Source organism: Apaloderma vittatum, unplaced genomic scaffold (assembly GCF_000703405.1).
Source record: "Apaloderma vittatum isolate BGI_N311 unplaced genomic scaffold, ASM70340v1 scaffold214, whole genome shotgun sequence".
Taxonomy (NCBI): domain Eukaryota; kingdom Metazoa; phylum Chordata; class Aves; order Trogoniformes; family Trogonidae; genus Apaloderma; species Apaloderma vittatum.
Genome location: NW_009711858.1, coordinates 4,881 through 31,655, shown reverse-complemented (window position 1 = coordinate 31,655; position 26,775 = coordinate 4,881). Strand labels below are relative to the sequence as shown.

General features: G+C 38.1%; 1 protein-coding gene across 1 annotated transcript; it reads left to right on the top strand.

Annotated features, from left to right (window-relative positions):
* Nucleotides 1-1,268: 1,268 nt before the first annotated feature.
* LOC104272686 (protein SCAF8-like) lies at nt 1,269-26,775 on the top strand (the record flags this gene model as incomplete). The annotated part of the gene is given in 8 exon segments (XM_009867751.1): nt 1,269-1,280; nt 13,299-13,382; nt 14,886-14,930; nt 18,577-18,738; nt 21,786-21,861; nt 21,864-21,932; nt 23,101-23,231; nt 26,599-26,775. Coding segments are annotated over 8 exon segments (756 nt in total), but the record flags the coding sequence as incomplete, so codon positions are not given.

Below are 26,775 nucleotides of genomic sequence, written 5' to 3'. Positions count from 1 at the left end.
TGATCTTTAAAGTCCCTTCCAACCCAAACCGCTCTATGAAATCAGGCTCTGAAACATAATGGGCTGGAGAGACTGCTCTATTACTGTTGCATCTTATTTCACTTTTAGCTTATACACTCAGGATGAATATTCAAATGTCATCTTTAAACGTATGTGAAGAGTCGTGTACAGTACAACTGATGTACAGGGGATAAGTTTTTCATGTGAGTGTTCTCAGTTGGTTTTAAATTTTTATAAATCAAGTGCAACAGTGAAAGGAAGACACACTGGGATATCAAGCATATCTTCTTATGTTTGTTAATTCAAACCACATGTCATGCATTTCAAGTGTTTGAAAACAGTTGGATTAAGATAGTTGCTGTTGTTGCAACCCTCTCTTGTTCTGTGGCTTTTTTTAATGTTGGATTTTGGCAACTTGTGTTGTCTGGGTTGACTGCTGGAAAAAAAAGAATTTCTCATTTGTTTTCGCTCCAAACTGAAATACTTTGTGCACAGTGGAGTGTTTGTTCTTTTGGTCATCCTGCATGCACAACTTTGGTATATATTTTGATGTTTCTGTGCAGCACTGAGAGCAACAACATACAGATTTGGTTTAAATAGCAGTTCTCTATGGTAGTTCCTAGTCAGTGTCAGGGAAAAATCCAGTTCACTGAAGGAAGGGCTTATGTAATTGAAGTAACTTTTCCTAGAGATGAAATTTCAGGAGTGCATAGAATGCAGCGCGATAGAAATTTGTTGGTACTGTCCTTTTTTTAAAGTGTTAACTGACACTACTCTTTTCTTATTCTTTGCAGTGTGGTGATATAAATATTTGGTAAGCAATTGGATTTGATTTATTTTAATGCTATTGAAACGTGGAAGAAATTAACCTTATTTGTTAAGGTAATATGTTAGGCTTGATGTCTCGGTATTTATTTTGTTGAAATTGCAGACATTTATTGTTATATATGATGTCTGGTTAGTGTCGTATTCTGATAACAGCCGGAGAAAACTGTAAAAATATTTCAATAGAGATGTGTGTAATTGATATCCCTGACACTGCTTTTGGTCATAATCTCAGAGATTAGTCTGAGTTCTAGCATATCAGTATCAAAATGTGTATGCCCTTAGTTGCTGTAACAGCATAGTAGATACACATCTATATGAATAACTGTTCCTGTGGGTCGTGTGAGACCAGAGGTCTTCATAGCTTTCAAGCCTTCTAGTGGCTAAATTCGTGTTATATGAAAAACTACTTCCTTGCCACTCTTCTCTTGCCTTTTTGTAAGATGTGGCCAGAGGTATGAAAAAGGATATATTACTTATGAAGCTGTATTTTAATAAAGCTAGTCCTTTGCTCCAATTTTTATTCAATATTTGGTCTGTCTGGCTCTCTTGCCTGTTGAATAGGAGTGGTGCAAGTTCGTGGGATTGAGTGCTGGGCTTTGTAGAAGCGCAGCGTGCCTTTGCCTTCCCGCGAGGTGCAGTGACTTGCTCTGTAAGCGGCAGATGATCCGCGATCGGTGTAGTTCGTGTGCATGCTGCCTGGTCTCCACTTGAGAAACCTTAGACTGTAGCTTAGCATTGTGTAGTATATTGCTTTGTAAATTACAGCTGTTTGCAATAGAATTAACTTTTAACAGATATTTACAATAGAATTAACTTCTTAAGCACTTTTTGTATTACAGTTGTAACGATAAAGTACTGTTTGCATTACTGAACAATCAAAATTTGAAATATGCTGATGAATTCCCCGACTTTCTGTAATCCTTCTTATGAAGACCACTTTTCTTAACAGAATTAAATTAGAAGTGCAGAGGAGAAATTCTGTGCTTTATAGCTTCAGCCTTATCTTTTGCCTTTCCCCTATTCCCAATGTATAATATATAGAGCTCATTAAATCTTAGAGCAAGCTCACATTTTTTTTTCCCCCAAAGTTTGGAAATAGGACTTAGTTTACTTAAAATAATAGTAGAGGAAGGGAATATAAATAATGCTGTTAAGCTTATCTTCTATGTATGCTGAAATATTGCCTTTTACCTAGTTTCTTAGCTCTTAATAGCATTGCTTTTGTTGCTGCACAAATGATGACGTTGCAATATGAGATAGAGGAAGATACAAAATTTTGACTAATTGTCTTTATTTGCCAGTGTGATCTTTTCTTGGATATGATACTTCAGTGTACATTTTTGTAGTATATCGGTGTGACTTGTTGCATTTGAAACCCGTTAAGTCTGAAGGAAATGCATGAGGAAATGACACTTTCCATTCTCCAACAAGTACATACAAAATCCTTGGGAGGACAGTTTCCTGTCTATTTCAAGGTAATATTGATTGACTGCAGTGGAGAGGGTAGTATGGAAGAAATGCTTGGTTTTGGATATGACACTAAAAGCTGAGTTTTAAGGCGCTTTTTTTGCCTTTTTTTTTTTTTTTAGACAAATGTAGGAACAGAGGATACCTCAGTTGGAAGTGATGAGAAGTAGCCAAATTTGAATTTGATTGAAATGATACACAAGTGACTATCATAAAATGAGGAAGAATTGGTGTGACTTTTATGAAAGAAATTAATATGTCACATATGTATGAGAGGAATTAGCAAGCACGTGGAATTAGCAAGCATGTAGATAGGGAAAAAACAGGTGATATTACTTGGATTTCCAAAAAGAAATTGAGAATATCCATTCCCAAAAGTTTGGAAAGGAGTCGAATTGCCATAGAGAGTACAACCTTAAATTGCTAGATGACTGCTAAAAAGTGGATGAGGGAAGAGTTCATGTGTAGTAATAAACTGTCTTTTTTCATGATGGAATCTTACGTGGGTTCACGCTGGGAATCCTTGCACTTCAGTGTATTCATAAATGCTGTGGAAAGGGGGTAAATGAGTAAAAAAAATTGTTGACAGTATTGGGTTATTCAGGATGTTGAATACTGAAGGGCTAACTGTGAAGATTGGAGAAGGGCAGGGTGTTCCTGTACTGGTTGTTTGAGATTTCATCAAATTAAAGAGGTTGTAGAGAGGTGAGGATCTGACTGTTCAACCAAGTAACAAGTGCTAGGACAAGAGGAAATGGCCTCAGGGTGCGTCAAGGGAAGTTTTAATTGCAGATTAGGAAGAATTTCTTGACTGAAAGGATTACCAGCCATCAGAATGGGCTGCCCAGGGCAGTGATGGAGTCAGCATCTCCAGAGGTGTTTAAACGACTTGTACACCTAGTGCTTAGGGATATGATTTAGTCAAGAACTTGTCAGTCTTAGGTTAATGGTTGGATTTAATGATCTTGAAGTTCTTTTCCACTCTAGATGGTTCTTTGATTCTGTGAAGCATGGTAATGCAGGCTGGGGAGATAGTAGGAAAAAGGCAACCATTGTTTTATGTATACAGGAATGGGTACTGAGATTACTTCATTTGGTAATTAACAAGATCTTGCCGCTGAAATGCAAATGCCCGTGAAAGTTCAGTAGTAGTCAAAATAGTAATCACAATCCTGAAAATTAGGAAAGAAATAGAGACTCGGTATACTGCCATTTTTTCTTATGCCACATTCAGACCAGCTTGTACTTCACAGGACTATGTTTGCAGAACTGCCTGAACGGAGATGGGCAGAAAGGACAGTCAAAGGAATGGAACAGGTCTTTAGAAGAACTTACTTAGTGCTTACACGCTTTTCAGGCTAGAACAAGGATGACTGGAAGACAGTGAGATTGGGGTCTCTAGTACTGGCGGTACAGAGGAGGTAAATCACGGGTTTCTCCAATGCAGAAGCTAAGTAAACCCAGTGTTACTGATGACCACAGATTCAAATCAAGAAAAAAGAGTTTCTTTCCACAGGTTTTAATTAAACTGCGTGCCTTTGTCAAAAGGTGCTGGGCACGCTAAAGGTTTCTGTGTATTAAAAACCAAATTAAATTGAATTTAGAGAGTTCAAGGAGTGTAACCCCCACGGTGAATTGTCTAGTTGTTACAAACCCTGCTAAACAAACATGGGGAGGGATTACTGGTAGTTTTGAAGATGTGATGGAGGTTTGAGCTTCTGTGTGTCTATTAGATTTCTGTATAGTTATGTTAGGAGAAGTACTTACAAAATGGCAAATTTGTTTTTACGACTCAGTAACAAAACAGATTTAGATATAGTCTTACAAAATTGGAACAAAAATCCACCCTTAAAACTACTTATTACTATGACCATCTTGAAGACTTTGAGTGCAGTTTGACTAATAAGCTTTTACATATTTACATGGCCATTCGGCTGGCATCTCATTCTTACCGTGCAAGATCATTGCCCTGGGAATTGCGTTCATTGGGACAGATGAGGATTTAGTGGTAAGTGTATCTTTGTGAACTCATTTTGTTGCTGAAGAGCCATTCAGATTCAAGCCTTCCCTTTAGGTATTGCTTGTAGTTTATATTCAGTGTTTAATGGAACATGCATGCTTCAGTCAAAGGCTTATTGATTGTTCCCTACCTAACTTTCAAAATGGTGATGTGTACGGCATGGCTGGATGGAATCATCATAGAACAAAGCAGTAAAACAACTTCTCCACACATGTATTCACTGGCAATTGATCATGTGTTTTCTTTAGCTATAAATGGGTTGGGAAGATTAATGTTCATTTGTATTTTGTAGGTTTTAGTATTGTTTGCAGTGTGTTTGGAGATGAGCTTGTTTAGTCATCTAGAATACGTGAGGTAGGCAGTTCATAGTCTTGTGCACAGCTTTTTAGAATAAACTGGTAGAACATTAAATTTTCATTGACTTCCGTATACTACTAAGTGCACTGACTTGAAAATTCACTGGTACTTTTTACAGTAACTTGAATGTATTCTCTTTACCTTTGATATACTTTTCCTCAGAGAGGAAAATAAAATTATTCCCAAGAGGTCATGTGGGAAGCCTGTATTTAATGTTTTTTTCGAATGTGATTATTGAGCACTTGTCCCTCCCCCTCAAGTGAGGTGACAGTTTGAAAATGATTTTTCGTAATCACTACAGTCGAACTCTTCATGACTTGTCTCTGATTCTGTTAGACTTCCCCCCCCCCCCCCCAATTCTATAGAACTTTGCTCTTTGATCTCTCTTAACATTTGTGTTGTTTGGAAGTTATTAATTTTGTTTTGTTTAGCATCAGGCATGCAGCTTCTTTCTGTCACTCAGTTAATTTTGTGTGTGATAATGCCATCTACCTTTAGAGAGGGAGCATCTCACTGTTAGTTTTCTGAGTGATAGGCCATAGTTCGAGAATGGACAGTACAAAGCAAAGCTTTGTGTAATTTTGTAGTGGATTTTTATAGGTTTTTTTTTTTAATCAAGATTTAACCTTTCAATTTATTCAAGTCAATTGGTTTTACCTAAGCAGCATTCCCCCAGATGTTGTTTATGTTGTGACTTTGCTCAGGAGAGCCTTTGTGTCAGAATGACCCTTGGGTGAATACACAGCTCTACGCAGCGGTGCTCTTTTCCAGGCAAATATCAGGAGACCGTTTCTCGCTCTTAGACATTGGGATAGCTGGGAGATGAGTATTGATTGTGTTTAGTTTAGCATATTCTTTTTAGTTTCTGGTGCAAAATTAATTACTAAATGATGGAGGAAAATAAATTGGTCCAGCAAAATGTGAGGTGGACTTTGAATTGGATTTTGATATGCATGTGTATCATCAGCTGTTGATAGATGTGCAGTGTTTGGGGAGAAATTTTTGTTCTCTTAGAGTACATTTTAAAAAGAGACTCCAAACTGGTGCTCACTACAGCAGTGCCTCAGATTTCAGCAGCAAATTTCCATACTTACTGGTTTTTCATGTAAGAAATTATGCATATACTTTCAGTATGCAGGTTCTTCCCACTGTGAACTTGTGAAAATAGCTGGAGAAATCAAGTTTCATTGGTGGTCAGATGCTTAAATAAATACCAGTTAGTTTTTGGGCAAGTGTTTCACATGAGGTGATGTTTCTCCAGAAAAGCAGGTAAGTGGCTAATGAATGCAAGTAGGCAGATTTACTTTGTAATTTATGGAATCATATGGTAGCTCAGCTGTAAAGTTTGTCTTTTGAAGTTTGCATAATGGTTTGTGCATCTACTCTTTTGCTTTCTTTCAGCTTATATTGTAAATGTGACCAGTAGGCTTCAAAACCTTTGAAACTGCTCCTGGCTTTGCTTGCCGCTTAAGATCACAGTAACTTTTGACCCTCTTAAATGAACTCTGTTTCCATTATGGAAAAAAATGCAGCTGCCTGTTATGATAAGGCTCAAATGTCATTTGAGCAAGTTCTTTTAAACTGAGAGCTGTGTTCTGTAGTAGCATACAGATAGCTAACTGTATTTTACAGAGTTATTTAGAAGAGTGGGTGTGTTTCGTTATGGTATCTGGGCACAGATTTAGCAGGTTGGTGGTAACAGTTGAGTGAGTCAGGTCCATCTGAGGCACACTAGAGCTGCCCTCGCAGGGTGAGGAAAACCACGTCTGGTAGTCCGGAGCCACATTCACCAGCTTGGCTCTCACCAGCTCCCTGCTCATCTAATCTGGTGCACTCTTCCAGTCCCATCCTTCCCAGCTGATCTCCACTACTCGGATTGTATTGACCTTTGCCACCCCCTTAGTAACCCTGTTTGAAGACTGAAGAGTCCTAGCCACCTTTGTTCTTCACTTGAAAGCTTTTTTCCATGGCTTTCATTATCCCTAGTGATTTCATGCCAGCCTTGGAGATTAGAGGGGACGGCAGAAATTCCGGAAGCATTGAGAGGTTGAGAGTGCCCTGCAGGTTAGTACAGTTGCCTAAATAATGTTGTGCTTCTGAAAGTCTTTTTACTGCATTTACTACTGAGATTTTTCTGGTTTACTGTTGCGTTGATGCTCTCAAAGAAATGGCTCATGTATCAGCAGATTCTGTTCCTGAATGGCAGTAGTCAGCTTCAAAGCCAGTGTCCACTACTTCTTGTGTACTCATGCCTAATTTGTCTGCCTTTTTATTACTCATTAGTGTCACTGATGTTCCTCTGCAGTTCTTGATAGTCTAACTTGGTTGTCCTATCCAGAATATGTGTGACAGCAGAGGCAGAGTGTGCTGTGTAAGTGGGCCTCTCTTGGAACTATAAAGAAAATGACAGTTCATTCAATTTGTGTGCTGGCTCTCTTAAAAGAGTAACTGGCCAGGTTGTTTGTCATGTTGGGGCCTGTTTAGGAGAGTTCAGTTTCTTGGAGCCCTTGTGAGAGATCTTTGCTAAATGTCTTTTGGTAGTCCAGATGGACTAGACTATATCAGTGATTCTCAGTATGCTCATTGAGTCTTTCAGAGAGCGACAGTAGACTGAGAGGTGGCTTTTTTTTTACAGTAGCTGCATGGAATTATACATGCACCCACTAATTCTTTTTTTTTCGATTAATTCATACAACTTTTTATGGTACAAGCACTGAACCGAACTAATCCGTTGTTTCTGAATTTTCCCCTTGAACCCATGTTAGAAATTCATGTTGCTTGTCTTGTCTCTTAGAGCTACAAGACTGAGAGTGTTTCAAGTGTGAATTCATGAATCACAGCTAGTAGGTCTTTCATTCTTGAATTCTATTCTAGCACTTGGTTATTTTTAAGATTGTGAACTTGTTCTGTACCTTCATATAAACACACTTGAGGAGGATTCTGGTATGGGAACCTTCCACTGTTTTTCTTCAATGCGTAGATCTAAAAAGAGAAGGGGAGCATTATTTTTCTGTAGGGCTTCATCTGAGTCCATCTCCATATGCTGCTTAATATCTTTATCAATGATCTGGATGAGGGGATCAAGTGCACCCTCAGTAAATTCACAGACAGCACGAGGCTGGGTGGGAGTGTTGATCTGCTGGAGGGCAGGAAAGCTCCGCAGAGGGATCTGCACAGGCTGGAGTGATGGGCTGAGGCCAATTGCATTGGGTTCAACAGGTCCAAGTTCTGGGTCCTGCCTTTGGGTCACAACAACCCCAGGCAGCGTTACAGGCTTGGGGCAGAGTGACTGAATAGTTGCCCAGTGGAAAAGGACCTGGGGGTGCTGGTTGACAGCCACCTGAGCATGAGCCAGCAGCTGCCCAGGTGGCCAAGAAGGCCAATGGCATCCTGGCCTGGATCAGGAATAGTGTGGCCAGGAGGACCAGGGAAGTGATTGTGCCCCTGTGTTCAACACTGGTTTGGTTTTGGGACCTTCACTACAGGAAAGACATTTGAGTTGCTGGAGCGTGCCCAGAGAAGGGCAACAGAGCTGGTAGGGGATCTGGAGCACAAGTCTTATGAGGATCGGCTGAGGGAACTGGGGTTGTTCAGCCCTGAGACAAGGAGGCTGAGGGGAGACCTTATTGCTCTCTACAGCAACTTGGAAGGAGGTTGTAGTGAGGTGGGGGGTCTGTTTCTTCTCCCAAGTGACAAATGATAGGAGAGGAGGAAACGGCCTCAAGTTGCACCGTGAGAGGTTTAGACTAGAGATAAGGAAATAAAGAATTCACCAAGAGCACTGTCAAGCATTGGCACAGGCTTCCCAGGGAAGTGATTGAGTCACCACCTGTGAAGGTATTTACAAGATGCGGTGCTTAGCCACATGATTTATTGGTGGACTTGACATTGCTGAGTTAAAGGTTGGACTTGATGATCTCGAGTTCTTTTCCAACCGAAATGATTCTGTGATGGTCGTGGATGAGTGTTCTACTGTATCTGCTGTTCCTTCTCTGAAAAGGGTTTATTTTTATGCATTTTCCAGTTTTTTTCTCAGATTTGTTGGAGTTTACTTGTTAGAGCTTATGGTGACTTTTTTTTCCTCTTACCTTTTGGATACCACTTCTTATGTTCTGAAATACGTCATTTTACTGCATGTAGTTTCCTTGACTTTACTATTTAGCCATGTCACCAGTTTTTCCTAGTTTGTTTGAAAGCTTTTATGGGAGAGCAAGCAGTTATCTTCTGCCAGTGAGTGTGAGTGCCTTACAAAAGCGTGATCAGGAAATAATTAGAACAAACTGTTTTAGCTAAGCATTTGTACAAAAGGGTATACAGGAAAAAATGAGCCAGAATACAAGCACAATTTTTAATAATGTAAAATCATGTATTTATTTTTAACCCTTGATATTTTATAATCCCAAATAAAGTGTGCTTATTTTGCTTTAACTAGATTTGAAGAATATCTAACTTCTTTAAATCCCTACTGCCTTTAAAATCATCTATGCCAGATGAAAACTCAAAGTTTTCATTACTAAGCAACCAAATCTTGCTTCGTTAGCCAGCCTAGCAGTAGAGCAAATTGGTTTCATGGATGGGCTGTTTAATGCATAAGGATTTGGCTGGATGGCGCCAGCACCTGGGCCAGGGCAGTCACCAGCATCAGTAGAGGCTGGGCTGTGAAGGGACTGAGAACAGCCCTGAGGAGAAGGATTTGGGGATGTTGGTAGAAGAAAAATGGGATGTGCGCCAGCGATGTGCACTTGCAGCCTATAAAGCCAGTCACATTCTGGGCTGCATAAAAAGGAGCGTGACCAGCAGGTCAGAGGGGTGATTCTGCCCCTCTGTTCCACTCCTGTGGATACGGCATCCCTTTCTGGGTTCTCCAGCAGAAGAAGGACTTGAACCTGTGGGAGCGAGTCCAGAGGAGAGCCCTGAAAATCAGAGGGCTGGAGTGTGTCTCCTGTGAAGAGTTATGGTTGTTCAGCCTGGAGAGGAGAAGGCTTCAGGGAGACCTTATAGCGACCTTCTGGACCTTAGAAGGGACTTGTAAGAGAGATGGAGTCTTTTTACCAGGGCCTCTGGTGGTAGGAAAAGAGTTTTAAACTAAAAGGGAGTAGGTTTTAATTAGGTAAAAGCAAGAAATTGTTTACTATGAGAATGGTGAGACACAAGTTGCCAGAGAAATACTGGATGCCCCATCCCTGGAAGTGTTCAAGGTGAGGTTGGATGGGGCTTTGAGCAACCTGATCTGGTGAAAAGATGTCCTTGCTTGTGGCAGGGGAGTTGGAGCTGGATGGTCTTTAAGGTCCCTTCTAACGCAAAACCTTCTATGATTCTAAGTGGAGAGGGATTTCTGGTTGACGCTTAACATGCGTGCTGTATGAATTGGCTGAAAATACTGTGCTGTCAGGAAGATGATTGTTCATTTTAGGATATTTGTATTCAGAAAAGTGAGGAGTTTTGGGACCCTCTTGCATTTGCATTAAACTGTGCTATGTTTTCTGTAATTATTCTGTTTAATACTTAAAGGTTGAGTTAAGAAATTGTAAGGAATGTCACATTTCTTAATTTTGGAAGCAAAATTTAATATTTTTTTTTTCAAAAGCAACAAGCAAGTGTTGGATTATGTGTTGCAAAATTGCAAGCAGATATTTCATTCTGGGCCCTCACTTTGTCTATAGTACAAATGCTGCTACTTTGGGCTTCCGGCATACACTGACAGACCTGAGTCGCCAGTTTCCCAAGTAAATGTAGTTTTCAAAACAAAAAAGTATTTGTAGGAGATTAAAAGCTTCTTTAAGTCAATTAAGGAAAAAGAATTTGGAAGAATGATGGGTCGTTTTTTTTCTTGGCTCCTTCCAGGTACTAAATTTGGGATTTGTGTTTTCCTTTAAATCACAGTATGTCAGAGGTTGGAAGGGACCTCGAAAGATCATCTAGTCCAACCCACCTGCCAGAGAAGGGTCACCTAGAGATGTTAAAACCTGAAACAAGCATTTCCATTGTCCAGAAAACCTATCTCTAATGTTACTGTTTCTTTTAGTTTGTTATTTCTCTTTCGGGCTTGAATTATCTCCTTAAACTTAGTGCTAGGTTTGGCTCTCTGCTGCCTGGAATAATGCAATGGGATGCTGGCAACAACACGTATTATCCTATTAAGTTTTTGACATATTCTGGATGTGTGGTACTAAGACACCTGACTGTGCACGGCTGCTGTGTCAGAGCCAGCTCTGTGCAACTCTTGTGTGTTTCCCAGCGCTGTGTTGTGGCTTTTTTGATGCTTTGAACTGCCCCGTCCCCTTTTTCTGATAATTTCAAAGTTGATGAACAGGTCAGTTGTGCTTCCAGCATTTCTGTGTGAGTCAGCAGTTCTGCCTCCTCATTGCTGTGCGTGTGATAAGCGAAGGAGCTACTGTTCTCTCTCTTCTTGGATTGTTTTTGGTTTGGCAAGGTGTCTTCTTGAATCTAGGCCGATTACACGTTTGCTCACATGTGTGCGAGTTGATTTTATTGGTATTTTGGGCTTTGAGAGTGCTGACCAGGCATACCCAAACTGTCTCTGCTAAGGCAGTGCCTGCGTGTAAGCAAAATGTTTCTGGCACTGCAGTGGCCCCAGAAGTGGTTTAGCTGTAGCTACATGTCATCCAGCCAAGCCAGTAGCCAGGGTGAGTGACCCACAGTCTGGTAAATCACCTGTGAGTAACTGGAAACTGGGCACTGAACTGTGAGTATAAAATGCAGAAGACACTAATTGGAGACTCTGGTTTTTCTGCCCCTTCTCTCCCTTTCCCCCATGGTGGTATAGAACATTTATGTATTTCAATTCTAGCAGTGTATTGCATTTTGTTGTATAAGCAGCATGTACGTGATTTAGAATATTTTGCAACAGCAATTAGCATTTAGCATTAGTGAGAAATAGTAACAGTTTTAAAAGTGGATGTCTAGCTGTGAACCGGTTATAATTTCACTGTTCTAATCCTTTCGAGTTGAGAAGACTGATACATATGCTTGGACAAACCAATTTTTTCAGTTTGTGTTTTGACAGCTATGCAGAGATTTAGTTAAAACTGATTTTGACAGAAAAGGATAGAAAAAAGCATCTCATGTTTGCAGGGAGAAGAAATCCCTGTGTCTTGGAAACTCAGATACCACATAGGAATATCTACATGTTAGCTTCAGAGCAATGAATTATAATAAGCAACTTGGGGAGCATGACCTATATTTAAGATTGTCTAATCCTTTCTACTGTATAATCCTGTTTACTCTTGCATTTTAGTTTGTTAAATGTAAACAATTTTGGATTATGCTTTCTGAGCTAGCAGTTTGCTGGAAGTTGAATGAATCTTAGGAAATTAAAGTTACTATTAATATCTTTATGGATATTAATCTAGTTCAGTATATTGTGTTGCTCAGAGTGTGTAATATAAGAGGAGAGGGATCTTGTGGCTGTTCTGTTTCGATGACCATTTTATGGAGAAGCTCTAATTCTTCTTGTCTTTAGGAAGAAAATAAAAAATTGTCCATAGATGGCCATTCCCATTATCCGGGCTTTGTTTTTCAGCTAATGTGCTTCTGAATGTGTGTGGTAAACAAAAATACAGCCTTAGTTAAGAACATCCTTAAACTGGTTTGGCATTTTTTATTGGGTTTTATGTATGAAAGCAGCAAATACTAGGTAGTCCCTTGTCTGCTGACAGCTAGGGTTGAAGGAGAAAAGAGCAGCATTTTGTTCAAAGGCATATATTGTGAAAAATCAGGTTTTCATAGCATTATATAGTCTTGGATGATGGAGTCCTGACTCAGTGTGAAGGAAGGAATTGTTTCCAATTAGCACTTATCAGTCACAGCTATGATGTTAGTTAATGTACAGTTCTCACTATGCAGCAAACTTCTGATGAGATTACTTCAGCCAGGAGATGTATGTACAAGTAAAAAGAGCAGAGTTATTGCTGCGTCCTCGGACAAAATTGTTGCAAAACTCTGCTACTTGTGTGCTGTGGCTGTTTTGGCAGTTCAATATTAATGAACTTACAAAGCTATATTAAAGTTGAGAAGCTAGCTAGGTTTTTGCTTAAGCATTTTGTAATGTTTTCAGTGCGTTATTTCTCTTAAGTGAAGACAGTGAAGTCTATACTTTTACCAAATCTACTGTTTTAAGTGACAAAATCGCTACATGCTCTTTATGACTGGATTTTTTTGTTTAATGGAAAATAAAAAGATTTGATTCAGCAGGCATATGATGATGAGTATACTAAGTATTTGGTTAAGCATCTGTTACGCTTCCATAAAGGTAGTATACTTTTTTCCCCCCGAGAAAGAAGAACTAGTGAGAGCTACAGTGTTTGCATATCATCTGTATTTCCTTTGTAGCTTCACTTGCAGGTTTCTGCTATGTTTAGTGAAAGTAAAACTAGGTATATAGTGAACGTTGAAAAGAAAAACCTGTTATCTTTTGTGCATTTTGGATCTTCTATTGTATTTTATTGAGCCTTTTTTTTTTTCTTTAATGGTGATAACTTTTCTGGTGTAATAGATACTTAAAAGCTGATGAAAATTGAAAGTTGCATCTTCTTGTGGAAAAATAATGTACTTTTATACTGCTTAAAACGGCAAAGTACATTTCTGATAACTTTTTTTTTTGCAGTTGTACTCGCTGAACGATTATAAGCCACCCATTTCTAAAGCTAAAATGACACAGATCACCAAGGCAGCAATCAAGGCTATAAAGGTAAAAAATTGCTTAACTTCTTTATACTTCCTTTCCATTTCTCTTCTGTGTCAAAAGTAGCTGAATAGCTTCACGAACTTGCTACAGAACTTTTCGTCTCCCTTGTTCTCTGTACAATTTTCAAGTTATGATCATATGTGATAGTGATGGGATTTTCAGGAGTGCGACAGAAGGCTTAATTTGTTATGTGACTTTCATTTGCTGGTTGTCATATGTGAGAAAGAATTATGTCAACTCTTAAGTCAGATCTGAAAGACATTTTTTTTCCCTACTCAGTTTAAATAGGAAACATTGACATTACCTCAGAACAAATATAAAACTACAGTCCTCCCCCACCCCCAAAAATAAAAGCTATGTGTGCCTTTGGATCAATGCAACTGTTTTAATTTTTATTTTGTTGTAATCTAGCACACCCTTTCACGTGTGTGGTTCATAGATTTTATTTTTGATGTTGCTTGGATACAAACTGTTCTTGAGTTTTAACATTGGCCCGCTAATTAAAGACTTCTCTTGCCACAGAGGAAAGCTAATTGTCAAACAGTGATGGAGCAGCAGAAAACAACACTGGAAAGTGATGAGGGAGGGAAGTATACCACATTGTTAGGCATTAAAGCAAATAGAAACTCAGTGGAAGCTAGAGAGGTGAAAAAGAGGACAGGATAAAAGATAAACAGCTATGAACTTAAGTGCTTCCTATCTACATTCCTCTGCTGAGAATGCAGATTTTGTGTAATTTGGAAAGAGAGCAATGTGATGACAGAAGAGTGAAATTCACTGGCTTTCTTAAATATGAGAAGTCTATGTAAATTAGAGTCTATATGTTGCAGTATAATGAAAACACTAAAAATTTGTATTGAGCATAAACAAGTAGTAAATGATAGTAGATGGTTCTATAAATTAAATTGCTTAAGGATACCAGAATGTTTTATCACATATTTAACTTGGGAATCCTGCTTCCACTTTTACCATTTCAAAAATGTTTAATTGTGTAGAGCAGTTAGATGATTAGAGCCATTGTGTTGATATGTAAGATTAAAAAAAAAACTACAAAAAACTTAACAGGCCAATTGTAAAGAAAAAGTATGCAATAGATGTTATGAGGTCTTCCTATACTTACACTTATAGGTGATTGACACTTGGAACATAAATGAAATAAAGAGAAATGCTATGCTTACTAACATTAGACTAACATCCTGAATCATGTACAAACAAATAACAGTATGTTTTTGAAGGAACAGTTATTCTCCTAGCTCTCTAAGAGGACATTATTTTATAAAATCCGGCATAAACACCAACATAAGGCAAGAAAAAGTGAGATTAGCTTTTTTTTTATATATAGTGTAATGTTCTAAGGAAGACAACAAACTCAGCTGTAGGTATTAGATTAGATTGCTGGTTCATCAAAGTTTCTCCTTCTGATTCTACTGTTGATATTGCATGATTTGAACAAGTATATGTGCATCTCCAGATTTTCCCCTCTTGAAGTATTCTTTTATTTTCCAGTTCTACAAGCACGTTGTACAGAGTGTTGAGAAATTCATTCAAAAGGTAAGTCAGTCATGAGTATTTTGTATTAGCACTCAGAAAAATTTCCTTATTTTGGTTTACAGAGTATTGAAAAACATCAAATTTTAGGTACACACATGGATAAATGTTTTTATCTCACATTTGTTTATTTCAGTTTTTAGTCACAGTCAATTTCTGCTAGTAATCAGTAGCTGATCATAACCCATGATGCAGAAAAATACCTTGTCCTGGTTTTGCAGTAAGGATAAACTTTGATATGAGCGACTGTGGATTCTGTCTTAGGACTGCTTCCCTGTATGGATTCATTTAATGTTCAAAAAGGCTCTCAATGTAGCCTGTGTGAACAGCTAGCAGCGAAAGAATTGACAGCGGTTTGGCAAGTGACAGTTGCTTTTTTGCTTTTCTGCCAGGTTTCCCCATAGATTTTAAGGCTGAAGGGGAGATGATTCACCCTCCTTTTTTGTGTAGCATGAGAGCATTTCAGTCAGTGGCTCCTGCTAGTAATCTAAACCAAGAAATATTTATGTGACTAGACTGGAATTACTTTCTGAGAAGATGCAGTATTCATTTACAGATTGTGAAAACCAGATAGTTTTATTGCATTTTGTTTTCTTGGAACAGTTGGTTGTTCTTGGGTAAAACTGCATTTTAACTTCACTAGAGTTGCACAGATTGCAATCTGTGAGTCTTTCCTCGTTGTCTCCATTGTACCGGGTTGTGGATTGATCGTTTTGGTACCGAGTTTCTTCTCCTTTTGCAAATAGTAAATTGTGATCAAATTGTCCTTTTATCTTGACAAACAAGCTAGAGAAGTTAGTCTGATAATATTGCAGTATCGGGTGCAATTTTTTTGCTGCTGTCCCTTTTAGAAGCAGTGTAGCTTGCTGTGGGTCAGAACCCTAGTCTTACTCAAGACGTTTTATTCCTTGGTGCCCAGTGTGTGCTGCAGTGCCTTTTCACAGTCGTTGGACAGTGAAACGGGGTTCAGCTTCAGCCTGGTGGTTTTTTACTGCCTCAGAACAGTTCATGAATTAATTATTTTGGTGCTAGAACCTTGTTCTGACGTGGAAGAGGTGGCATATGTGTGTTTCATGGCACTGCTAAAGGCTAAGGGTATATTTTACTGTCGCTGCTCGTATTTTGTCTGGTGTTCTTTTGAGACATTGCCTCTGACTTCTTTCCATCTCTGAGAAGATATCCTGTGATCCCTGGTTAATACTACAAGTGGACATAGGAGGATGAGAGCAGACGCACATCTTATCCGTGCCCACTCAGTAGTGCTTTGCAGTTCCATGTCCCCAGATTAATCCTGGATTCTCCAGGTTCCAAAATACTTCTTTTTATTTGCAGTGGCTGTGATTGACAATTCTGTATTCAGAGGCATGAGAGAATATTTGTCTTCTGAATGAGTGGGAGCTGGTCAGGAATTGGGCTGGTTATTCGTGACCCTTCCACAAGCTCCTCAGAGAGTAGGGCTTGTCTTTGCCCATTTATTTTCAGTGTCCGCTAGTACTTGATGAGGGAGTTCCACTCTGTTCGCTGCTGGTTAGAGAAGGCAGATTTATTACTGATAACCTTTTTAATGATTGCTCTGGATTAGATGTTTCCTTTTGCTGGACTTGATGTGGGTTTTTTTGCTTGGTGTTTCACAAAGGATTTAGTGAAACACACAAATTATTAATAGCATCCAATAGTAAGTTCTTATTTTAGTAGAATTAGTGATAAGCAGATGAAAGCTCCTTTCTGGCCATTGGATATTTATGGACTTGAAATGTATGTTTGGAAGATAATTGGATTATTTTTCTGGAAGCAAACACTTCCAAGTTAAAGCTCAAAATTACTCAGTCTGCCATTAAAATCTGCGATAAACTTGTCCAGAGTCATGTTAGTGCCATTTCAATTAGTTTACTGTTGATTCTTTTCTACCCCTAATATTTCCTTTCTTCAAAATTAATCTCATGAGGTTAGTCAAACTTAGGTGCAGTGATCGTCCATGACATTCTTTGTTTTGTGACACTGAACTCACTGGTCTGTTGTCATTTTGGTTGACTGTAAAATTCTCTGGCGAAACATCACTCTAGGGGTCAAACGACCACATGCCATATGTGTAGGGATATTCCATTGTGAGAGCAAGACTTGAATAATTTCTTTGAGTTATCAGATTTTTTTATTGCTGAGACTCACTAGGAAAATACGTGAACATCTGTTGTGTAAAAACTTCTCTCATCTCAGATTGGGGATATGCAGGCTCACTGCCCCAGCTGCATTTTGTCTTTTATTGTCTTTTCCTGTTTTATCATCTGTATCACTATATTAATTATATAATTCTACTTTCTGTATGTGCTGAATTTTTAAATATTCCATTTAGCGTATTTGCTGAGATCTCTTATTAAATATCTGTGTGGTTTTTTAATTTCAGTGTTATGAAAGTCACATACCTGTTTGTATGCAGAGTACTCTTTTCTGGTAATAATTGAGCTAGAATTTGCATAGCTACAATACACTGAAGAGATTTTCTGAAGAAAGTGCATTATATGCAGTTAGATTTTAATTTTATAATTTTAATAATGGGCATTTATTCTTAAAAGGATGCCACACACATTCTAAAAAATAAAGAGTGGCATACTTAAAAACCCTGGGCTGTATGTTTAGAACCTAAACGAAAGCTTTATCGAGCTTGCAAATGTTAGCAAAAATCAGCATTTTTCAAAACAGGAAGTTTGCTTCTAGACAGTGGTAAACTTAGTGGTCTGAGGATTTTGTCTGGCACCTTAGTATAGATGATGAGTTTAGTGTCTACTACATAGTACATTTATAGGCTTTCTGGACAGGAGAGGGAATAGTTGCACTTTCCCATGTTTTCCGTAGTACCTCGTGTCGTAAGCATCTGCAACCAATATTCATGAAGCGCATTCCCGTCACAGTAGTTCTGGTGATGGCCTCATGATCTTTTTGTACCGCTTTTCACTCTGTCTTAAAACTGGTTGCACTGGGCTTGTGCAGTTCCTTTGCAATTAAAAGGCAACAAATGTAGCTTTAATTGTTAGTAAAGAAAATTACCTAAGTAATTAGTATTGTAGTTATCAGCTTTATAAATACAATGCTGTTTGTAAATTTTCCACGGTTTTAAAACAGCACTGGTGTATTTGCAACCAAACAGATGTCCACATAAATACGTTCTTGTTCTGGTAGGAGCAAGGTATACCACACGCTACTTATGACAAAGTAAAATAAATGTTAACTTTAATGTTGACTTCTGTCATAAAGAAGGACAAAATTATTTTTGATTATATTTACAGCTAATCCCAATGTACTATTAAGGATTTGGTCATGCTTTATGCTGTTGTTTTAGAATAAAAGTGTATGTTTAAAGGGGATGTGTGGTTGATGTGCTAATTTTTAATAGCTATATTCTAAAAAGTTATTTTAGTCATAGTAAATTGATTTTAAAGCATTTACCTATTTGCAGAATACATATGAATGTGATAATTCAAACACTAGAGGCTAGCTATTTTTGAGAGAATTTTATTTTTCAAGACAATTTGTTAAATATTTGGTAATACTTCAACCCATTTAAAAATTAGAGACACCTGTTCAGTGTACTCTGCCGTTAATGAATTTTTGGTATTTTCCACATATGCATATTTTAAATTATTATTCTTTGCAGTGCAAGCCAGAATACAAGGTACCTGGTCTGTATGTCATTGACTCCATTGTAAGACAGTCCCGGCATCAGTTTGGGCAGGAAAAGGATGTATTTGCTCCAAGATTCAGCAATAACATCATCAGCACTTTCCAGAACTTGTACCGTTGTCCAGGGGATGACAAGGTAAACCACTTACTGTATTTTATTTTCTAAGTAAAACAATAGTATGTTATCTATAAAGAATAAAGATTTTGATGTCACTTTTTGCTTGCTAGAATGGATCTAGTTATAGACTTACATATTTATGTGTATTTTTTTTTTCTTTTGTTTGTCTGAGTGTAAGAATAAGGGAAGACAGATTCAATTAGATTAATTAGGATTTGAAAAAGATTTTCAGGAAAAATGGATGGAATTAATTAATTAACGTATTACGATGGGAGAAAAAGTGAGTGGGCATTTTAGGACCAAGAGTTGTCAGTCTTTTACTACTATCTTCCACTCTTCAGTGAGAAAAGAAATGAACAGGTTCTGCATAGTGTCAAGGAATGAGTTATCTTTCTTGGTAACAGTAACTTCAGTGTAAACTAGTGTGTTTTGGGCTGAAGAAGCAATAGAAAACCATCAGAGCGTCTTAAAAGTTAACTTTCCCCTTTGATACTGAATCAACCAGCAGCTGAGTAAAGTCTAACTGGAACAGTTTGATCCAGTAGTTCAGCAGTTCCTTTGGACTGTAGTAGAAGCTCAGTACCAAATCATCTTTATACTAAGTTGTCTGGAAATAGCAGAGGGTGGAGGCAGCTTAATTTCCTTTGTATTTACCGCTGATCTTACACTTGCTAGAGTTTGTTACTGTTGAGCTGAAAACTTTACTGTAGAGATGTGAAGTGCTAAGGGCTTTATCTCCGTGTAAATTTGTGTAATAGGGTCATTAAGTCAGGCAGTGAGCGAGGCAGGACACTGCAGGAGGAGAAAGGTTATTCTCTGAATACTTGCATGCTGTCCTACAGCCAAAGGTCTGAAAACCCAGGGCATCCATGGAGGGTGATTAAGGCAAATTCAGCCATCATGTGTCTCCTGTAGTTGCCCCAGGATTCCTGCCTCTTTAGAGGGGTTAGGACTCCTGCAGGAAAATAAGTTGGGATCTGCAAATTTTAAGCAGTTGGAAAACTCTGCTGTGGACGTCTGTCTTCTCTTTTGCAGCTGAGTTCTGGGGTGCTGCTGAACTGTTTATTTAAGTTAAATGACGTTTTTACAGTCTAGTTTTAGATTGTCCGCGTAATCAACTGGTGCTGCTTGACAGTATTTTATATATATATATATATATCTATTACATGTAATGGTTAACTTAAATTTTTCTTCATTTAGCTGTATTCCTTCAGCAATGTTAGTTTGTTTCCTGTAACCATTTAGCTTACTATTCTGGGAAGTACATCAGCACAGAAATAATCAGAGTTGTTGAAGGAGGAGAGCTGGGACAAGGATGGGCACAAGTACTCAGTTGGTGTCTGGCTTTAAGGAAACAGTAAATTTATTGCAGGATAAGAAATAGTGACACTTGTTCTGTGGTATTTCAATGCATGGCAACTAATGTATCTCATTAGAGGTGTTTGATGTGAAGAGAGATGGTAAAATATAGTTTATTTACGGTCTGTAAAACTCCTCTCAGGTTCATTTCTAGGATATTTTTCACCTCAGGGAAAATGTATTTTGTAGTCTGAAGTCTTGGTGCTATGTTGCGTATGGATTCAGTATTACGGGAAAATCTTTGTGCTGTGAAAGTAGTTACCATCTGTCTGATCCAGCAAAAAATTACGCTGTCAACGATACCAAGGTTCTGTACCTGTTTTCTAGCATTTTGGTGTTTAATCTGATTAAAAGGCGTAACAGAGAAACACAAGTCTTTTGTTTGTTTGTTTGTATTCTGAAAAATCAAACAGAAATGTAGTAGCATTTTATTTAAAATAGCAAAAAACCCAAACCTGCCAATTCCTTCACCTGGCTCAACTGTGGAAAACAGAAGGAGGAGATAGATACTGAGGCACAAAAATAGTTTTATATTCCTGTTCTGGATAGAAGAGGGAAGTTAGAGCTGTTGATGGCGTTGTTGGGGGCTTTCCAGTTTGAAAGGTTGTTTTGTACGGCTCACATACAGTAATGCTGAATGGAAGCTTTCAGAGGTTTCTTTAAAGGAACGCTAAATTTCATTTTCCATGCAGTAGAAATTCAGCACTAATGTTAAATTTAAGTATCATCCTGAAATTCTGGGTAAACAGATACTTTTTATCTTTTGTTTAAACACTGTGTGTGGTTAAGTACCCTTATGTTCATGTTTTATAGAATTTAAATAACTAAACCATCTTTGTGACAGCAAACACAAGATCTAATTAAGAACTTTCTGTTCTGTGTGATACAAGTAATATTTTTTTTGTCTAAGAAGGTGTTTTTATCTATCACGTACATTACTATCTAACTTCTCAAGATCAAAATCTTGCCTCTGGGTAGAAGCAAATCTTAGAAAAAAAAAGATTTGAGAGCAGATTAAAACAATGGAATAGAAATGTGTTTGCAGGCTGAACGATGAGTTACTTCTGTTGTAACTGGATGAAGTTTGTATTTTGCTTCCCTGTGATCCCCATTTTTAATATTAATATGTCATTGCAGTAGGCAGGGGATTGTGTTCCAGTTTAAATTCCTTACTTTTCTAGTAGAGGTATTTATCAGGCTTATTAGTGTATGCCAGCTTCTCAGGGGACTTAAGTAATTTTGCTTCATAGGTAGATCAGAATCATATTCATATATGTTGACTATAAAAGTTTAGGAGATGAGTAATTGCTTGCTTTAATTATTAGTAATGCTTTAAAATGTTTGCTGAAAATAAATATACTTCCCTACTGTTTTCCAAGAGTAAAGGTATGGAAGTGTCAAGTACACTTGTTTAGTTTTGTTTTGGTTTTCTGTATTTCATTTTCTGTTGAGAGAAGAGTGTCATTACATGCACAGCGAGTCTTTGCTGTTGCTGAGGCATCTTGTGTGGGTCAGCCTCAGGTTTGTAGGTTGGACATCCTCAGTGTGACCCTGTATAACTGTTCTCATGTTCCTTACTCTTTGTAAACCTAAAGGTGCCTCAGTTATATAGATGGATTGACATTGCTTGCTAAGAAATCTGTACTTGAAAATAACAAGAAAGATAAACCTAACTCAGGTCTTTCGCTGTCCTTTCTTCATTTTAGAGTAAAATTGTTAGAGTGCTGAATTTATGGCAGAAGAATAATGTGTTCAAGAGTGAAATCATTCAGCCTCTCTTGGATTAATTCCTCCTCCAGTTGTGACTCCTGTCTTGCCCAGCACTACAGCTGCTATGAGCAACAATACACCAGGTAAACAAATACAGGTTAAAATCATACTTTGAATGAAAACACTTCTGTCAGCTTTGGTCTGTTGGCTGTTAATGTGCTGAAAAATCTCGCTGGTTTCATTCAGACAAATCAAATTGAATGCTTGAAAGAAATAAGTTTAGCCAGCATCCAGATCAAGGAAGTAGTAAAGCTGTGAGGTAGCCTATTACGTTTATATTTGAACTGTATATTGCAAATAGATTTAGTAACAGTGCATTAAGACCCAGTTTTGTCCTCAAAAGTCAAAATAGTAGATCACTGACGGAGCTGAGAACTGAACAAAGTGCTTAATGCAGTCTGTGTTAGTGGTGCCACCACTGAGAGAAGTGGTACAGCAGGATCTTTTTGCTCTCCCTAAGACTGAGCGTGCTGGATCATGTCAGACAATGGTCATTTAGGGCTGCTGGCTGACTGGCAATGATTTTGAGGGGAAAAAACCCCCCATATTGGCAAAAGAAGCTGCAGCCAGTGGAATACTCTGTCCCTTAATTCTAAAGTAGGTGGGCTAGAAATCGTGCTGGAGAATCATAGGCCAAAAACTCCTCATGGAGTATGTCCGAAGTTAAGAAACATAAAGTTATGTGTGCAAACTTTGACGTTTTGTGCTCTAGGGCATCTTCCTTCCTTATGTAGGTAGATAGTGAGAAACTGGCTTTTCAGCTTTTTTTTTGTTTTTTCATTCAAGATTGGGATGTGTAGGAAATTTTACATGTAGAATTATTTTTTTTGCGCATACAGATCTGCTTTTGTTACCCACCTTTTGCAGATTCCATGCTGAAAAGCAACAGGGTGGATAAATCCACCTTATTTTTCATTGCTATCTGTAAACATGTAAAAAATGTAGCTCTTAGACTGGACTTACTGCATCTTCAGTATTTTTTATTTTCTTTAGTTTGATTACTTTAAATTGTGAAGTCATATCTTCGCTGTAGTGTCTTTTTTGAATTCTAATGCAAATTGTCTTTTGAAACAGTAATATAATTGTTTACTAAATACGTGTTTATCAGCATATCTCTACTTACAGCTAAAAGTAGGTGTATGTCATGATTATTGCATGAAACTATCAGACTTTTTTTTCTTCACTGACACTATTTATTTATAAGTTTCTATGTTAAAATATTTTGGCATATTGGATTTTCTCTTCTTTTAGGAACACCTGTGACTCCAGTTACTCCAGCCAATGTGGTACAGAGTTTACCTGATCCTTGGGTATCTCAGATTGCTAATACAGATACCCTGGCTGCTGTGGCACAGATTTTACAGAGTCCTCAAGGCCAACAGGTAAATATTTTTGTAAACAATTACACAGTACACTGTTTGATACTCTTGTGTCTTCAAGATACACTTAAGGAATACTGCTTTCATGAGTATCTCTTAGTTTTGTGTCCATGTCCAGTTTAGTTATTCCATGAGGTTGTTCATCACAAGTAAGTTCCAGGTGAAAGAAAGCTTCCCTGTTACCTTTTGTAACCAACTGTGTTTGTTTCTTGAAAGTATGATGGCATGTGACTTCAGATAAGATGGTCTGTAATATGTACTTTTCTGTACAGTATTGCAGATGACTAAATCAAGAGCAGTATTAAGAGTTTGTGGATGCAGGTATAAAATAGAATGCCAGCCTAAGCATATTTCTCTGCTGGATTTCCCAAGAAGCTAAACATTGTATAGAATCATATAATGGCAGTGTACTCATTCTGAAAGTGTTCGGTGTGTCGATTCTTTTCTCTATCTTTCTATCAGCCAAATACAGTTTTTATATTGCAGCATTCAAAAAAATTAGCATCTTAGAAGGGACTGTATTCCTCAATTTCTAAATGCTCAACTCAAAAAAAGTGACGTAATATGTGGCATGCATTGAGCTGCTTGCTCTTAAGCCCTAGCCACATAAGTTGTGTGCACACAGTCAGCTTTCTGTAAAAATGTAGATCATTGTTCTTTTGGTTTGTGCTAGAACTCTGGCATGATTTTGACATTACGATTTTTCCTTGGACTGAGAAATAGGGATACTTTACCTGCTGGGATGCTAAACAAAAATCCCATGCATATGAATGAGAAGCAGTCACGAGTGAGCTGTTATGAGGCGCTGTTGCTCACGGTAACAACAGCTTTACTTAGCGAGATTGTTTTACAGTGTTTATTTAAGCAGAATTGTCTGTAATTGTTCATAAGGCAAGTGAAGTGGTTATTTTAATCTGATTACGCTGAACGAAATTGATGAGTCAATGAAAAGCAGAGCAAAGTGAGTTTGTTGGGATACTTTGTGAAATGTAGAGGAATGATAGTGTAATAGCTGTTAAACAAAGAAGGGATGTGAAGTGGGAATGGGAAATATTTGGAAAGTCAGTACGTTAATAGTATTCTAAAAAAAGAAAAAAGACTATGAAAAAGAAAAAGATAGTGAAGATGAGAAGAGAAATTAGAGTTTTAAAGACAGCATGTCACAAAGAAACTACATTTGGATATTAAGCTCAAAATGGTAAAATGAAGAGGAGAAGGAATTTGGGAGAGGTAGAAGATGGTCTTAAGCAGAAGTGTGGAGACGGACTGGGTACACAATGAGTATTTGCATCCATATCTCTAGGATTGTTAGATGAGCTGTAACATTTGTTTCCATCCTGTCTGTCTCTTTTCTTCCTTTTCTTCAAGCCACTCCCCCCACACACCCTCCAAGTTCCAAAATCCTTAATTTCATTTTAAAATTGTATTCTATGGATGACAATTCATGCAGGTAAACTGAGAGTCTAGGCGTGGAAGAGCACGGAGTAAGAAAGATGTGACCAAAAGGAATGTGAAAACAGCTAGAAAGGTGACCACACAGGATTTTCCCACTCTAGGGCTTCCAGCTCTGCTTTTTCAATTTGATTCCTTCCTACTCAGAGCAACACACAAGGTGGACCAGCTGTATTTGCTCATCTTTAGTGGATCAGCCAAGAAAGAGAGGAGGAAGCTCTTCCGCTTTGCCTCTTGCAGTAATCAGTGAAAGCTCTTGGTGAGGTAGAGCAATAATTGAAGTGTTTTCAGAAGCTCTGGTGTATGAGGAATCTGTATAGCTGTTTTTAAGAGTAGGAAGAGGTGACTTACATTGTCGGAATATAATTAAAACAGTCTGGAAGAAGTATCACACATTTTTTGATGCATTGAGGAAAAGAAGATCAACCTAATCAGCTTACGCAGAGTTTCTAATGAGCCCTAATAAGGAGTGAGGGATTCAACCCTCTAAGTGTTCAGTGGTGAACCCTATGAGTAAGTGAATATGAACATAATGAGGGACTTAGATCAGGATAGTTTGAAGTACCTGGATTTGCTCAGCTTTTTTTTTTTTTCCAGAAACACCCAAAGGTAGCGCTTCAGGGGTTTACCTGCTTCCTCTAATTCCATGAAACCTCAGGAGGGCTTCTTTGCATAGGGATAGTACTTTTTTCCTTCTGTGTTAAGGTAAATCGGTACAGTTTTGTGGGACCATCTCTTTTTGACAGATGAATGGATCTGGATGTGGAAAAGCCTTTACTTTTCTTCACTTGGATGGCTCCTTAACAAAAATAATACAAATAGCAAGTAGAAGTAAGGAAAACAAGATATACCAAGCAACTGGATTGTGCGTTTCTTGTATAAAAAGTGTGAAAGATACTCTTATTTTTCTTTATTTTCTTCCTCTAGATTTCAAGGAAAGAGACTTTTAGGGTATCCTGGTATCCTCTGCTGAAATATCTTAAGCCCATTCACTACACTTTGAAAGTTCCTTCTCTGATGATACTTAGTGCTCTATTCACTATGTAATCCCAGACCTTTCCTGGGTTTAAGCAAACCAACCACCACCCAAATATTTTTAAATAATACTTGAAGCACTTGGTGCTATTTTCAAATAATATTCTTTAACATCTGTCTTTTGGCATTGCCCATATTTTGTTTTTACTTTAACATAATTTGTTATTACTGTACGTCTGTTGGCCCAGAGCTTTTGGTTTCAACATTGCATCTACACAGATTTTATCCTGAAACTGCTATGCAGAGCCCAGAGCCTGTACCATTGGAGGAAGTCAAATTATATTCCCAGTTACTGGTTAATTTGCTTTTTATGTTTTGCTAACGTAGCAAGGGAATTTACATTCTGCCAGTGCAAACCTGAGTTTCAGCATGAGACCTTCCTTGTGACTAATGCAGAGACGCTAGTGCGAACTCTTCCTATAGGGAGGTTGCATCAGCTTCAGCTGCTTTTCTTTACGCAAATACTGTGACAGTGTATGGATCTTCCTAATATAGGTGGGCCCTTAGGAAGCTGGAATAGGCTAACAGATTTTTTTCAGGTCAGAAGGAATCAAACTGGATAAAGAGAAGAGGGGGAACCCTAGAAAGCAGGAAATCCTGAGTGGTGACTGGTCATCATACACCCTGTCAGAGCAAGTTAGGAGGAAGAAGCATCTGCATGACTTATGAGCCACAGAAAGCAAATTAGCCAGTAAGTGGGAACAAAATTTGCCATAAATAAAAACAAAATAAGATGAGATAGTAACCATAGGTTAGATGATACTGCATTCCTGAGTTGGGTTTTTTTTTCTGAATTGGAAAGGGAAGAGACTAGTTTGGTTTTTGTTGTTTGCTTGGATTTTTTTTTTCTTGTTTAATGCATTTGTTGTCTTTTCTCTTTTAGCTTCAGCAGTTGATACAGACATTGCAGATACAGCAGCAGAAACCTCAGCCTTCGCTACTTCAAGCCCTGGATGCTGGTCTTGTCGTTCAGTTACAGGCCCTCACAGCGCAACTTACAGCTGCAGCTGCTGCTGCTAACACGCTTAATCCGTTGGAACAGAGTGTCTCTTTTAATAAG